This window comes from Panthera onca, chromosome B1, assembly GCF_046562875.1.
Source record: "Panthera onca isolate mPanOnc1 chromosome B1, mPanOnc1 haplotype 2, whole genome shotgun sequence".
Classification (NCBI taxonomy): domain Eukaryota; kingdom Metazoa; phylum Chordata; class Mammalia; order Carnivora; family Felidae; genus Panthera; species Panthera onca.
Window position 1 is genome coordinate 155989190 of NC_138342.1, and position 16306 is coordinate 156005495.

The 16306-nt window shown below is 50.9% G+C and overlaps 1 protein-coding gene across 1 annotated transcript in view; it reads right to left on the reverse strand.

Moving 5' to 3' along the window:
• The window catches only part of SCARA3 (scavenger receptor class A member 3), a 50450-nt gene extending 34144 nt beyond the window's left edge, over positions 1-16306 (reverse strand). The window contains exon 1 of the mRNA XM_060653649.3: positions 15836-16306. Coding sequence (XP_060509632.1) covers positions 15836-15842 — 7 coding nt within the window. The 5' untranslated portion in view covers positions 15843-16306. The remainder of the gene's footprint in view (positions 1-15835) is intronic.

Sequence of the window (16306 nt, forward strand, 5' to 3'; positions counted from 1 at the left end):
ATGGTTCATGGGTTTGAACCCTGTGTCAGGCTCTGTGCTGACAGCTCAGAGCCTGGAGCCTGCTTCGGATTCTGTGTCTCCTCCTCTCTCTGCCCATCCCCCTGCTCGCATTCTTTCTCTTTCTCAAAAATAAATAAACATTTAAAAAATTTTTTAGAGAAAAAAATTAAGAGGCTGACCATTATCAAGTGCTTACTAGCCATTCTTTCCCATGCATTGTCTATATGTAGCCTTTGCTCTTTTTTCTGTTGAGCTATGGATTTTGCGTGTGTGCGAGGCTTTCATCAGAACATTTTATCACGTGTCTTGCAGATGTTTCAATAGATTTATTTATAAATTTTTTTAAACATCTTTATTTTTGAGAGACGGAGAGAGACAGAGCACAAGTGGGCGAGGGGCAGAGAACAACAGGGAGACACAGAATCTGAAGCAGGCTCCAGGCTCTGGGCTGTCAGCACAGAGCCAGACACGGGGCTCGAACCCACAAACCGTGAGATCATGACCTGAGCTGAAGTCAGACGCTTAACCGACTGAGCCACCCAGGTGCCCCTATTTCTAAATTGTTAAAGCTTGTGTGTGCACAGCTCCGGGGCCACCAGAGTGTCTTCCAGGGGGAGGGCACGCGGTGGGGAGGTGTGGAAGGGCATCCATATCGTACCCCCTGATTAAATGACAGAATCCTGAGGGGTCTGTATTCAAGACTCTTTCTTCCAGAGGGAATTTTCTTGACTTTTACCAGGTACCAAGGGAACAACAACCAATCTGGGACCACTGCAGTTTGCTTTTTAAAACTGGCTTGCCCAGGGCACCTGGGTGGCTCACTGGGTTAAGCGTCCATCTTCGGCTCAGGTCATGATCTCGTGGTTCGTGGGTTCAAGACTTGCATTGGGCTGTGTGCTGGCAGCCCAGAGCCTGGGGCCTGCTTCAGATTCTGTGTGGCCCCTCTCTCTGCTCCTCCCCCACTCACACTCTGTCTCTCTCTGTCTCTTGAAAATGAATAAATGTTAGAAAAATTTTAAATGAATAAATAAGTAGACAAATAAATAAATAAATAAAATTGGCTTGCCCAAGTGCACACTGAATATAAACTGGACCCCCAGACCCTTGGGAGGGCAAGCCTATCCCTGGCACAGCCCTTTCCACCCTCTGGACTCTCTGGAGACCTCCGGTTTCCTCAACAGCTCTCTGACAGGTGTATTCCACTCCACCCCCTCCCCACTCAGCCTCTTGCTTCTCCCCTCCTCTTTTCCAAGGAGCAGACTCGCTGGGGTGAGCTTCAAAATGTCTCAGGTACAGGCACTGAGCAACCAGTAGGAAGACTGTGATCAATCAGAAAAGACTGGGGCAAAAACATAAACAAAAACGAAAACCCCAAAACCAGGCAGAATGGCTGTCTCAGGGTTTCTCAGGGTGACAGAGTGTGACAGGCTTTATGGTGGGGGTCTTTGAGCCTGCTGCCCCCTCCCTGTGCCACTCACAGCCTTGTTCCTGACACCCAGCTTCTGTATGTGTTGACCCATTGGTTTCAGCTCCTAATTCGAATTCTTTTTCTTGGTCTTTGTAAACTTCCTCAGTTTTCTTTCAACTTTACCTATGCATTTGGCTTGTAGTTTATCTAGGACATAAGCTTCATGTCCCAAGAATATTTTAAGCCGGTAACACTAGAAGTAGAAGCTCGAAGTTTTTTGTTTCTTCCCTTTTTCAATTTGATAAAAATCTGGGTCTTGCCTTGTGTCAGTCGTCACGACAACCCTATAAACTTTACAGTCTCAAGTGTCATTTCCATGGACAAAAAGACTGAGGTTCAGAGAGGTTAAGACTGTTGCTTAATGGCCTACTGAATATGTGATGGGGCTGCGATCTGAACTCAGACATCTTTTCGACCATGCCTACCGCCTCCTCAGAGTAATGATCAAATGAGTGGACTCAGTAGGAGAGGAACTGAGGGTGACCCCAAATTAAAGATGCCACCATCATCACCATGAATGCCTTCTGCCTGACCTCCAGGGCACAGCATATATGTCACTTCCTCAGTGGCCTTCCTTGGGCTCCCAAATTGGAATAGCCAGTATGCTCCATGCATACTTCCGTGTGCTCTGTGTCTCCCCATTGTAGAAGGCAATATACCTTTTCTTATTTATTCAGTAGGTCTCTTCCCCAGTGTTTAAGATCTGGGGGTAATGAATATGTCTGTCTTATTCTCTGCTTTATCCAAAGACCCTAGTGCTGTATATGGCACTGAGAAATACTCAACAAACACAATTTTAAATGAATCTAGGAATGATTTTACATTATGCTTTTCCAGTAGTAAGTAGGTCTACGCTCGCGTGTGTAACTACCTGGAAGCTTGGTCGAGAGCCCCAGGTGAGCACCCCACTCTCAACAATTCTGACCTAAGCTGGGGGGGAGGCTGGAGACCTCATATCCATTATTGCGTTCGGTCCTTATGACTAGCCTGAGAGATAAACAGGGTGAGAAGTTATTCCCCTCACTCTCCAGGTGAGGAAAGTGAGTTGGGGCCAGGGGGTTATCTCGTAACACCTGGCTAAAGTCACCGAGCCAGCTAGTGGCAAAGCCTCCTGAATCCTGGTTGTTTTCCTATCCACAGCTACCTCCAGGTAGCCTCTCTGATAGAGGTAGTGTGTTCTCATGGGTGTGTGCACCAGTGTGTGTGTGTGTGTGTGTGTGTGTGTGTGCACGCGTGTGCCTTGGAGGGGAGTGGGTACAATGGCAGAAGGAGGGCTGACATGGCAGGTACCACTGATCATCTCATAAATAGCCTAAGAAATCCGGGGAGCCTAGGTGGCTCAGTCGGTTAAGCGGCCGACTTCGGCTCAGGTCATGATCTCGCAGTCCGTGAGTTCGAGCCCTGCGTCGGGCTGTGTGCTGACAGCTCAGAGCCTGGAGCCTGTTTCAGATTCTGTGTCTCCCTCTCTCTCTGACCCTCCCCTGTTCATGCTCTGTCTCTCCCCGTCTCAAAAATAAATAAAATGTTAAAGAAAAAAAATTAAAAAAAAAAAAAAAGAAATCCATCTTTTCAGCCCTGTGTTGTGTCTTAGGCTGTCATGCTGCCATCAATCTGCCACCAGTTTATGAGGGTAACTGTGCCCGGGGGGGGGTTACCACGATTACCATCCCTTTCCCATAAATTTATGCTTCAGATGAGGCAGGCTAGGATCCCTTGGTGCCCTCTATGCTCCATCTGACCAAAACCTCCCCCTAACATCTCAGCCCCAGATGATCTCAGCCAGAACCACGCTGAGGGTTGTCAGATTTACCCGGATTTACCGCCACCTTGGTCCCTAGGGGAGGTATTCCTTCCATTCGTTGGAGCAGAAATGCCTTCAAGGCCTTCCTGCCCGTTTCTCATTTCTCTCCACCCCTTGATGGTGCTTCTCTGCCCTCCCTTGTGACTAGGCCTCCTCCCTGTTCTGGCTCTGAGGCCAATTTCATCACATCGCTGTTTATAGCCTTTGCAAGGGATCTGGGAGAACTTAAATCAAGCAAGGCTGACACTGACCTTCAGCAAACACCCCCTCAAAAAGCACACAGCTTTGTCATAACTTTGCTCTCCCACCGAGGTCCCCCAAGATTGGCAATCGTTAGCAAGTGGGAATTAATAAAGACCCTGTTCCGGTACTTTGCAGCCCATGGGCAGGGAAATGACAGTTGCCAGCACGAACTTGGCTCTCTGTAGATGAGGGGTTCACAAGTGCTTGGCGTTGTTCCCTCTGTTGACATCTCAGCTCCGCAGCTCACGCCCTCCCTGATCCCCAAGGGGGTCTCCTCCTCTTTCTAATCCTTTGGACTTCCTGTTCACCAGCACAGAGCCGCGGGCCCGGGGGACCTCTAATTTACCTATGTCTGGAATGCTGTAGCAACTCTCCACTTTAGCCTTGTTCATTTTAATGAGACCATAATCCAAAGCATTTGGGAGGCTTTTATAAGCCAAGCCCTCTGCAAGCACAGGCTCATTATATTCACATTACACCAAGATTGTTCCGGTCAGGGGACAGAGGAAGAAACAGACTTGAAGAATGGAGGAGAGCCTGGCTTGAGGATACAGAGGCTATGATTGATCAGAGGATGATTGATTAGACAGGAGTCCGTACTCCCTCCTTGCACTGGGCCAAGAGACAGGAAGATAATTTTCCTCCTCCTCTCCATCTCCCATGCCTGCCTGTTCCTACGGCTTCTGTGGTGATCTTAATGTTGGGCACACCGGCTTTCCAATGTGTTTTCAGAGACAGGGAGTGGGAAGGAACTCAGAAGTCACAGAGCCCACCTGTCATGGTACAGAGGTGCGGAGAGGTCAAGTGACCTGCCAGTTAGTTCGTGGTTCCTGAACGTCCAGGGATCTGAAGGAAGATCCAAACACACACACAGAGGGCTTGCAGGGTCGCATATACCCAGCTCGGACTGGCCACAGATCTGGGATAAGTCTTTTCTATCCAGGCCCGATGTCTGTTTACATTGCCTTCAGGTCTGAAATCCTCTTTCCAGCCTCAGTCTGCACAGGGCTGAGCCCAGAGTGGGTGTTCAAAAAAATGAGTTTACCGATCCTTTGAGAAAGCCTGCATCCTTAGTTAATTCTTGACATCTGCTGTTTCATTTAAGAGCTCATTTTTATTAAAAAATAAAGACGAATGACTTCAAATATGGTTTAAATTTTGTGTATTCTTAGTTCTCCACGGCTAGGGGGTATTGGGGGGTGCTAATGCATAGAGGATGCAAAGGCTTAAAGCAGCAGAGGCTTAGCATTCACATACAGGGGCCTAATGTTTGAATTGAAAAGGAATGGGGGCGCCCAGGTGGCTCAGTTGGTTAAGCGTCCAACTTCTGCTCACATCACGATCTAGCGGTTTGTGAGTTCGAGCCCCCCGTTGGGCTCTGTGCCGACAGCTCAGAGCCTGAAGCCTGCTTCAGATTCTGTCTCCTTCTCTCTCTGGCCCTCCCCTGACTCATACTCTGTGTCTCTCTCTCTCTGTGTCTCCCTCAAAAACAAACATTAAAAAAAACTTTTTTAAGGAAAAGGAATGAACTTGAGGGGGGGGGGTATAGTGGAAGGTAGGGTCTGCTTCCCCTCCCTTTCTCAGAACCAGAACAAGGGACATGGTAATCCTCTCCTAAAGCTAAAAGACCTCTTTTTGGTGGGAAGGGGGGAGTATTATTTTCCAATGGTGTCCCAATTAATTACCTTAGAATAGCACCAGCATGTTATGGCTCTCTAAAGCAAGGCCCCGGCTCTTCCCTGGGTCATACATAAGTTATCCGTGAAATTGAGGACTCCTGGCATGCCAAAAACCCAGGCAGTGCCGAGTGTCAAACATCATGGGTGCTAGGTGTCTGTGAGGGCTGAGGAAGAGGCAATGCTGTAGGCCATGGGTGTCTGAAGGGGGGCTAAGGTTCCATAAAGGCAGAAGTAGACTCTGTTGCCTTCTCTCCTTTTTTCCCTTCCTTTCCTCATTTTGCCGACTCTAGCATAAATTGTGACAAGAGGTGGTGGGCTTGGGAAAGGACACGGGAGAAGAGATGATAATGCCTGGACTATAAGCCTTTAGGACTAGACTATAAGCAGCAAGCTGCTCCAGTCAGCAAACCCCTAAGGTTTTATGAGCCGGTTTCTGCCTCCCCTGTTCCAGAGGCCCCAAGGGATTATCGCTGTCATGAGGTGTGTATCCTGGTCCTTGTGTTAAAGAAGCCAGACACCACGAATGACCTACCGAAGGCACAGCCAGTAGAGCCAGGCTCTACTCCTCATCCAGCAACTTCTACACAAATTGCAGGCAGGAAAACAAACAACCAACCCGACAGCCTTCAAAGGCCAGGGTTGCAAGCTCAGACTCATAAAGCAGTGGCAACCACTGAAGATTTGAAAAGAGCCTCTGTTCCCCTCATACCTGAGGTCATAATGGCCAACTCAAGTGTCAGGACAGCCACAAGAGAAACTACTTTTTTTTTTTTAAATTTTATTTTTAGTGTTTATTTACGAGAGGGACAGAGAAACAGCGCAAGCAGAGGAGGGGCCTAGAGAGGGGGAGACACAGAATCCCAAGCAGGCTCCAGGCTCTGATCTGTCAGCACAGAGCCCGATGCGGGGCCCGAACCCACGAACCACGAGATCATGACCTGAGCCAAAGTCGGACGCTTAACTGACTGAGTCACCCAGGCACCCCACCCCCCCTTTTTGTGCCTCTGCTCTCACAGAGCCACGTAGAAAGTGTGATTGAAGGTTCATGCCTTGGCACATTTTTGGCGGGACTGCTGACTCTGTTGGGGTTGAGCTCTGTTCACTTCTCCCTGGAGGTGGAAAATAGCCTGGACCTGTGAACCAACTGCTAACTCAACTGTGGTCACCGACACTGGCTTTCTTTTGGTTGACCAAAAATATGGAGTTAATTCACTCCGTAGCCTTTCCGGGACTGCAATCTTCCATCAGAGTCAGCGAGGGGGAGAGATTCGAGGAACTGAATAAAAGGTCTTTCTTTGGGAACTTCAAGGAACATATTTTGATGATTATCTTCTATGGAGTTCACAGAGTGGGTTTTCAAAAACGGCCAATTGGGCCGGTAAAAATAAAGATTTCAGAGTCTTCTCAGGAGCCAATGCTATATTTAAAGTTGCAGAATGGCTATAGTTTAGGGTTGCAGAATGCTATAATTACGGTTGCAAAATTGTTTTCATTAGAATCCTCCTGCCATTACCCCCTCCCAGCAGGCTTCCTGTGTGGATACAGCTATATTCCGATGGGAATCCGTCTGCCCCTCTCTGTTCTAATGAATCCGGTCCTTCTCTTTCAGATTATCTGGCTCATCAACTTGTCATGATCTGCTTCCCTGTGATGATCACCTGCTCCCTGCGCCTTCATTCCTAAAATCCACATTTGGTACTCTGGGACGGGTTTTTGCTCTCCTCCTGCCCACCTCTGTGTCAGTCCTCGGAGCCAGCCCTCAGCCTGCCTTCCACTGTGCTCCCGGGTCACCACAGAGGCTGAGGGGAGACTCACCCTTTATCCTAAGCCCTCTTTATCCCCGACGACTTTCCTTGCCTTTCTTGCCCCCTGTGTTCCCAACTGGGGGACCATCATCTGGGGGACACAATTCTTTGTTAGACAGGGCTTACCCACGCTGTGCAGACTTCTGGCATTCGAGCCCGCTAAATGCCAGCAGCAATCCCTGATCATTGTGATAACTCCAGATGCCCGCCCCATTTCTAGAAACCCCTTCAAGGGGCGGTGTGGCCTCCATGTGAGAAAAGAATCTTGCCTATTCTAGTCACTCCATGCAACAGACCCAACCCTCCCCCATCACATACACACTGGTCCTCCTCTGTGTAGACAGGGACCCCTCCGCTGCCCCTGAACCCTGAAACCCCGTGCAAATGGTGGGGGAGGGGTGGGAATCACCAGTTGCTTGATCTCTGTGGTCATTTCTGGATCTTCAAACCCTTCACTCTCCCTGTGTTTCACCATTTGAGGCCCCTGCTCTCTCTCTTGTGGGGCCTCTCTTCCCTTCTCTCAACTTCACGTGCAAACTAGAGAGCACGCCATCTTCTCACAGAGCTGCTGTGGAAACCCAATGAGAGGGGCGCCTGGGTGGCTCAGTCGGTTAAGCGTCCAACTTTGGCTCAGGTCATGATCTCTTGGTCGGTGAGTTCGAGTCCTGCGTCGGGCTCTGTGCTGACAGCTCAGAGCCTGAAGCCTGTTTCAGATTCTGTGTCTCCCTCTCTCTGACCCTCCCCCATTCATGCTCTGTCTCTCTCTGTCTCAAAAATAAATAAATGTTAAAAAAAAAAAGAAAAAAAAAAAGAAACCCAATGAGACAATAAATGACAAGTACCTGGCGAAGGGCAAATACCTGATAAATGGTAGTGGCTGTCATTTTTATTGGGACTCTTTTTCGGTCCTACTCGAATTGCTGCTGTCATTTTTCATCCTTTCCCAGTGTCCCTTATGCTCAGGGCCAATTTCCAACTTTCAAGAAATCCATTTTTCAAAATATGGCCTGTGGAACACTAATCCCAAAATATTCTTTGTGAAAAACAAAACAAAGAAAGCTCTTTGATCAAGTAAGTCTGGAAAGTGCTGCGTACTCTATCACCATCGTGGAAGCTCACATTAACGTAGTGAAAATTTTGACAAGGCAGCAAAAGAAAAAAAAAAAGCCCATTTCAACCTGCGTTTAATTTTATGTTTCTCAAACTTATTTGACCATAGAACTTTTTTTTTAGTAATTTTTTTTTTTTTAATTTTTTTTCTTAACGTTTATTTATTATTGAGAGACAGAGACAGAGCATGAGCGTCTCATGTTCTGGACTGTCTCCGGCCATCAACTTTAATGGAAGCAACATTTGTTGAAAGCCCATTGGTTCCCTAGACCTCCAAGCTCCTTGACCTGGAATCTATGAGTCTCTTCTCTGCCTCGGCCACAGCTCAGCTGGCGTGCCCTCTGGAACAGAAAGTTTACTGCTGTCCCATCTGCTGGACCTCAAGGACCTCTCCCACTGCTCTTCAATCTCTCCACTGCACTAAGCCTTTTCACTCCTCACTCCACCCTGCTCTCAGTCTAGCTCCCTGGGATAAGCTCCAGCGTGCTGGGGCCTTTAGCTTTGTCTCCTGGCCCTTGTGCCCTTCACCCCCTCAGCCTGTTTCCTCTGCATTGCTCTGGGGAACCCCAGCCCGGTGAGAGGACGTCAGAGAATGGCGTGGATTTGGCTTCCATGAAGTCCCGCTTGGATCCTCGCTCGCTGTTCCTTCTCTTCTCTGATCGCTTATTCTCCAAAGATGAACTCACTTCCTCCTTTTCTGCAAAGATCAAAAGTCTACACCTTCCCTAAACTTCCTCCACGTGTTACACCTCAAACCCAGTGGGGCTGAGGGGCCCACTCATGCTTTTGGAGTCGTGTGGCACTCTGTTTCCAAACTTCAAATGAGCACGCCTTTTGACTCAGCAACCCCGTTTCTAGGCATTTTTTCCTAAGGGGATGCTTATACAGTGGGGCAAAGATGAATGTGTGAAGATTATCATTGTATGTTGTGACAAACCCAAGGAAGAACGTAAATAACTCAAATGCCCACCAATAAGGGATTGGTTAAATAAATTATTGTAAAGTCATATATGGAATATTATGCAACCATTTTAAAAATAATGCAGACTTGGGACACCTGGGTCTCAATGTTCAGTCAGTTGACTGTCCGACTCTTAATTTTGGCTCAGGTTATGATCACACGGTTTGTGGGATTGAGCCCCGTGTTGGGCTCTGTGCTGACAGCGTGGAGCCTGCTTAGGATTCTCTGTCTCACTGTCTCTTTCTGCCCCTCCCCCTGCTCTCTCTCTCTCTGAAATAAACAGTTTAAAAAAATTTTTTCCCCAAGGAAGATATCTAAGTTCGTTGAATTTTAAAAATACATACAGAGAATAACATGGAAAGTATAATCTTATCCATATGAAAAAAATCGGTGTGCCAATATTCACACAAAGATTTCTGGAAGAATGCTCATCCAAATCTTGTCAATTATCTCTGAGGGGTAGGAGTAAGTGCTGTTTTTTCCCCTTTACTGAATTTTTCAAAATGTTTCATAATGCATATGTACTATATATAAAAAGATTAAATGCAACAAGTCTGTGTCTGTACATGTCATTTCTCCCTTCCCTTGCATCCCCAAAAGAGAGCCTTTCTTCTTTCGAAGGCAAAGCTTACCCACTGCTACCTTCTTCCTCACCACGTGCCCGTTTCCAGAACTCCGCTTCTCTCCCTCTCCCTTTAAATAAGCACAGGCCAGCCCCACCTTGAAAACCCCTTCATGCCTGGCTCTGCTTCCTGTGTTCACTACTCAGTTACCTTTTTCTGGAACTTCTCTAATGCGAGGTCTCCCCGTACCTTTGCTTCAGATCTAGCCATTGCCCTCTCAGACTGTGCCGCCTGGCTTCCTCGGATCAATTAACTCTGTTGAGGAACAGTCAACATTGTTGACCATTTCCTCCTTCTTGGAACTTTCTCCTCTCAGTTTCCCTGACATTACCGGCACGGTTCTCTGCCTGTGTCTCTCTGGCTCCCTCACAGGCTCGTTTTCTCCCGCCCCAACCCCCTCTGCCGCCATTCTCTAAAAGCAGAGATTTTCCAACGTGGGCTAAAGTCATTAGAGCACATCTCCAGGCCGTCTCCTGACAAACCCTTCCAGGGCTTCTCCAAAATCAACAAGACACAACCGGAAGTCCTTGGCAGGGTGCTCGACGCCTCTTGGCCTTGTGGCTCCCTGAGTCGCTGACCCAGCTCTCAACCCTAGGCAAATCACTTTACCCATCACCCCTAAACACATTTACCCAATGACGTAAAGCCCAGCTTTCCACAATGCTGTTTCCTGCCTCTCATGACTATCCCCTAAGTGACCTGACCCAAGTTTTGCCTACCCTTTCATTCCTCCTTAAAGCCTCCCCAAACTGCCCCCCAACCTGTACTGCTCTTTCTCCCCGGGATTCCCACTGAATCTACTACATATACCATGCATTTGTCTGCTTCGTCTCCCTTCATTATCCAGTTTTCTTCTTAAGTGTGTATGTCTCGTCTCTGCCTGAGGGCAGAAGCCACCAAAGTGTGGTGCAACATCCCAATAACCAATAACCAATAACCACAGCCAATAACCACAGCTCAGGTTCAGGTGGCTGTGAGGTATGTCATCTGAGCCTTGAGGGTGTCCGCAGGCCTCTAGAGGTGTTCACGACACAGTCAGCAATATGAATCTGGTGCCCAGAGCCGTAAACCTGGTATCCTCAGCCTGTCCTCATATGTCAAATCCACAAGGCCAGGGAAGACTGTACTAGAATGGGTGCCCCGTGAGAACCAGAGAGTCCATAGCAGATGCTATGCTAAGAGGGAGACAGGAAAAGAGCCAAAACTACCCCAAATGGCCTCCCCAGGACCTCTCTTATGGCACACTTTCAATCTCTTTCGAATGATCTGGGCACAAATCTTAAGCATCTTAGCAAAGGGTAAGCTCCTTGAGCGAAAGGGCAGTGAGTTCTTCTTTGCATTTATCTTGACCCTTAGACACAAATATACACACAAGCCCTGGCATTTGGAGATTGGACAGTGAATGTTAAATAGAAGCATGAGTCTTTATGGGATACCTACCTTAGATTCTGGGGATAGAGAGCACGGTGTTGCTGTTGCCTTGAAGGATTTCAGCCCAGTAGGGGACTCAGACATATCCACTAGCAAATGCAGTGGACATCTCCTAAGTGCCAGGCACCGTGAGGGAGTGAGGCAAGAAAAAGGCGGACAGGATCGCCATATTCATGACACTCACATCCTAATACTATCCTGTGGGCTCTACAGTCTTATTCTGAGAGAAAAATAGACATGGATCAATAGACAGATGGAGAGATATAAATATAGGTACGCTCTATATACCGTGGAATACTACACAGTCATAAAGAGGAGGAGATTGTGCCATTTGCAACCACCATGGATGGACCTAGAGGGTATTATGCCAAGTGAAGGTAAGTCAGACTGAGAGACAAATACCACATGATTTCGCTCATATGTGGAATCCGAAAAAACAACAAATGAATAAACAGCAGAATCAGATCTATAAATACAGAGGACAAACAGATGGTTGCCAGAAGGGAGGTGGGAGGGTGGGCAGAATGGGGGAAGGGGAGCAGGAGATAGAGGCTTTTGGTTATGGAATGAATGAATCAGGGGAAGAAAAGGCACCACGTAGGGAACGCAGTCAACGATACTGTAACAGTGCTGTAGGGTGACCGATGGCAGCTACACTTGTGGGGAGCACGGCGTAATGTCTAAACTTGTGCAGTCAGTATGGTGCACACCTGAAACTAATGTAATGGGGTGTGTCAGCTGCACTCAAATTAAATAACTGAATCAATAAGCCCTCTCAGAAGGAAAAACAAAAGAGTAGAATGTTAGAGGGGGAAAGAACATTAAAGACGATGCGGTCTACTTGCAGACGAGGGGGGCCAGAGAGTAGCAATGACTTCACCATAGCCATGTGGTTATAAAGCTGGCGGGTACAGGGCTAGGTCTAACCTCCGGCTTCAGTGCTTACAACACACACACACACACACACACACACACACACACACACACACACCTGCTAAGTTAAACATAATCCGACATGGGCAGCATATCTATGAGTATAGTGGCACAGTCCCTCATGCCAGAACCTGCCAGTCTTAACGCACAGCACGGCGGCCTGCCTTTCGTGGAAACAGCTAAGCTCTCCACCAAACATCTGCTGAGAAGCAGAATTCTTTTTCCTCGCAAACTGGCTTTGAGATGTGAGTCTTCAGCTATTAAAATTACCCCAGCTGGATGGCAAGGTGAGTAGCGGTGGGGCGGGGTGAGGGTTTGGAGCTGACCTCCATCATCTAAGCTCCCGGGCCCCCCCACATCAGGCCGTTTAGTGGCTCGCTGCACCTCTGCCACGTCAGCTCCTTTTCTTCTAGTCTCAGGCTCCTTTCAGCACCCAATGTCTGGGGATGGAGGTCAGGCTTTCCAAGGGGACCCAGTCTGCCCGCTCATGATCCCCTCCGCCAAGCTGTGGGGGATGGATTTTCCTGGGATCACACTGCTATATTCTGAAGCTCTTTCTCTCCCTCTCCACCCTTTCTCCACGGAGCATGGGCACTGGTCTCTGATTCTGTGGCGAGGGGCCATCCCTCCCACACTTGGGGAACAGCGGGGTGTGGCTCTGCCCTGTCTGTGGCAGCTGAGGACAAGTCTCCCAGGGGCAAAGACTCACCCGTGCGGTGGGCCTGCTTCCAACCATCCCTCCACCGAGTCACTTCCGCTCCCCAAGTGGTACTCAGGGCCAGAGGTCCTGGGCTGAGCCACAGTGCATAAGAGCAGGACGGGCCTTAGGGATCACCCAGGAGGAAAACGAGGCCCAGAGACAGAAACGCTTTGACCAGAGCCTCACGTGGGGCCAGGACTCGAGCCCCTATTTTTGACTCTCAAATCACTTGGATAGCTGGGAGAACTCCCACGACCGGACCCTCTCGCCACAGGTGGCTATTAATGGCTCAGACAGGCCAGTGGGAAGCTCCAAGATGGGCCAGTCACCAAAGGCCCGGGGCCGGCTGTGTGGCCCCCAGGTGTGAGAAGGGGCCGCACCTGGGGCCAGGTACCAGCTTGCATCAGAAGATGTGGTCGCCTGGGAGGCCCAGCCAGAGGCAGGCAGGCAGGCAGGCAGGCAGGCAGGAGGGGCCTCGGGGTGGAAACAGCCTGGCTGGCAGGAGCAGGCCCTGGCGCCTGGCCACCGGGGGCCGTACTCCTCAGCAAATGTGTTTTCTGGTTTACGTACCGTCCCCACCAACACCCCTCTCCCCCACAAAGCATAACATCACCATGTTTTGCTTTGAGGGGAGATGATGAATCTTGGCCAACAGATGTAATTCTCAGATTGGTGGGGCCTTTGGAGGAGCGTGTGAAGCCAGTTCCCCTTGGGGAAGGGCCAGTCTGGAAGGGCTGCCCTGCTTTGCTGGGCATTTTACTTTTTCCATGTGGGTGAAAAAAACCCTGGTTCTTCACACGCCACGGATCCAAAGGCCAAATATTTGCTGTCTGCCCTGCCTTTTCCATCTCAGGTAGAGGTGGCAGGTCTTCCTGGCTCCTGGGGAGAATGAGGGAAGACACTTGCGGGGCGGGGTGGGGGGGTGCCCTGGGAATCAACCCTCATCTTCCCCCGCAGCCCGGCAGCCCATGCCCCTGGGATGTTATGGGAGATCACGGAAGGTTTCCTGGAGACTGGAGGACAAATACATGATAGCGGCCCCAAAGGCCTCAGTGAAGAGGAATTTGGCCCCAAGTGGTGGTGAGGCTGTTGGTTGAGAACAGGGAAGAAGAGGTGAGAGGGGCAGACTTTGGGAACCCAAGGAGGGAGCCTGTAGACTTCCGGCCGGCAGGCCACAAAGACCCCGAGACCTGCTGCCACAGTAGTCCCTCCTCCTTGAAATATTCATCCACACTAGCTCATTTCCTCTTCCATTCGGAGGAGTGGAATTGCCTTGCTGAGTTTCAGAAAGGCAGGTCATGTGCTCCCGACTCCCTTCTCTCTGGGAGCCAGATGGCTCCTCCACTCCAGGGGATTCCTGCCCTGCCCTGCTGTCCCTCACTCTGTTTTCTCTTACAGTGTTTGCCGGGGATGTTGGTGGAGCCACACCACTCTGAGTATGTGTAGCATCTCACCATCGTCATGAAGGCCCAGAGCAGTATGGGCCCCAAGCCTGTGGTGAGATGTGGTCTAAGACCCTTCCAAAGGCTTCTGGGTAATGACCTGCCCTAGGCCGGCTGACCGGGGTGAGTACGTCTCCACAGATGTGGTAGCTGAAGGCAGGAGCTTCGTGGGTGAGGCTCCTCTCTGCTGCCATGGGAACTCCCTGGAGGTGATTATAACTTGCTTGCCTCATCCCAGACAGCCCAAGACACGGTGAGGCCGTCAGCAAGCACAGATAGAGGGTCCGGAGGCCAGAGGGAAGGAAGTGACAGAGAGGCAGGGGTGCGTTGGCCAGTGCTCTGGCCTGGAAGTCAGGCCGCTGGGTTCTGGTTCTCTGGACTCACTGTGAGTCTTAAGCAAGTTCCTTTCTCCTATCCCTAGGACCAGCAACATAATTCGTAGAGGCCGGTAAAGCGTTAGGGGCCCTTGTTTAAAAGTTACTAAGCATTTTCAAGACATTGAACCCAGTGTGAGGCCTTCCGAGCGCAGGAAGCTGTGAAGATGCACAGGTCTGCACACCCATGAAGCCGCTTCTACCTGTTTGGGCCTCAGTTTCCTCAACTATACAACACGGAGGCTGCATTCAGTCAGAGAGGTTTGTCTGTGGGGCCCTTTCTCCACAGGAACCCTTAGACCCTCATATGTAAAAGACACAAACAGAGCTGATACTTCAACAACACCTGGGAGTATATTTAAAGCCACATAGATGATCTCGAAGGTCTTTGTCAGCCCCAGCATTCGGTAAGTCAAAGGAGTGATGAGGTTCTCACTACCAGGAACACCGGCACCTGCCCGAGGTGCTGTGGAAGGATTATTGGAAAGCATGGGAGAGAGCATTAAAAACCCCAAAGGTTGCCTGTCCCATAAGATGATCCCAAAGTCTGCTGCGCCCTTAGCCTGAAAATGAGTGTTAAGGCAAAGTGTGCTTTTTCCCGGGCCTCAAGAAAGCCAGGCCCAGGTATGAGCACCAGGGACCAAGTCTGGTTCTTGTCTCTGCAAGGAAGGGCCACTGTGGGGATAACCCAGTGCTCCAGGGGAGAGCTCAGGCCTGGACCACTGGTCTTTCCCAGATGCTTTGTCCCTGGGAGGTCAGAGGGCTGGTCAGCCAGGGTTCAGAGGCTGGGGTGGGGCAGGGCCTGGGCTGAGCGACTTGGACAAAACAGGTCTCTCCTGAAGAAGGGGTTGAAGTTCCTGGAGGACAGTACCTAGGCCTGGCACCTGGCAAGCTAGGTAGGGGGCTGCGGGAGCTCTAGGATGGGTCCCCTGGTTGGGGATTTACACCACCCAGAAGGCTGGGCTGGTGACATCTTTCTGCGCTGACCGGTTAAAGGGACCAGAAACTTCTCTGGAAGTTCAAACTGTTTTTAGGGATAGAGCGATGCGGAGTGAGAAGGTGACTGTGTGAACTCTCCCTCCTCTAGACACTCAGGGCTGCATGCGTCCCCCATATCAGTGCCTTAGGCAGGAGGTTCAGAAGGGCAGGAGAGCCCATGGCTACCCCGCCCCACCCCGAGAGTCCTCCCCTCCGCGCCCGGGCGGGGAGGGGAGCGCGGGGGGTCCCGCCGGGGTTCGCCTCGTCCTCGAGCGCTCGGGGCTTACCTTTCATGATCCCTCCGGTAGGGGCCTCGGGAGCGCCCCGGGGCGGCGGCTCGAGCTGCGGACTGGCGCGCGCGGTGAAGCCGGCGGGTCCTCGGCCGGCACCCGCTCGCCGCCCTACGCGCCGCCCGCTCGAGCGCCGGGCTGCGGAGGCGGCGCGCCGAGGGGAGGGTCCGCGGGGTCGCAGCCGGGGGGCGCCGGGCCGCCCATCCCGCCGCCGCCGCCGCCCGCGCGCTTCCCGCTGGAGGCCGGCGAGGTCTGCGGCCGGCCCGCGCCCCGCGCTCCCCGCCTCCCGCCTCCCCCCTGCTCGCTGGCGCGCGCTCCCTCCCTCGTCGTCACTCCCTGGGCCCCGGCCCAGATCCACTTCCTCGGTATTTTCAAAACTGCCGCGGCGGGCCTCTTTGTGCCGCCGCGGGGGCCCCCCGACCCCGGGCCCCGCCGGCTCCCCGGGCCCGCCCTGCGGCCGCCGCGCCC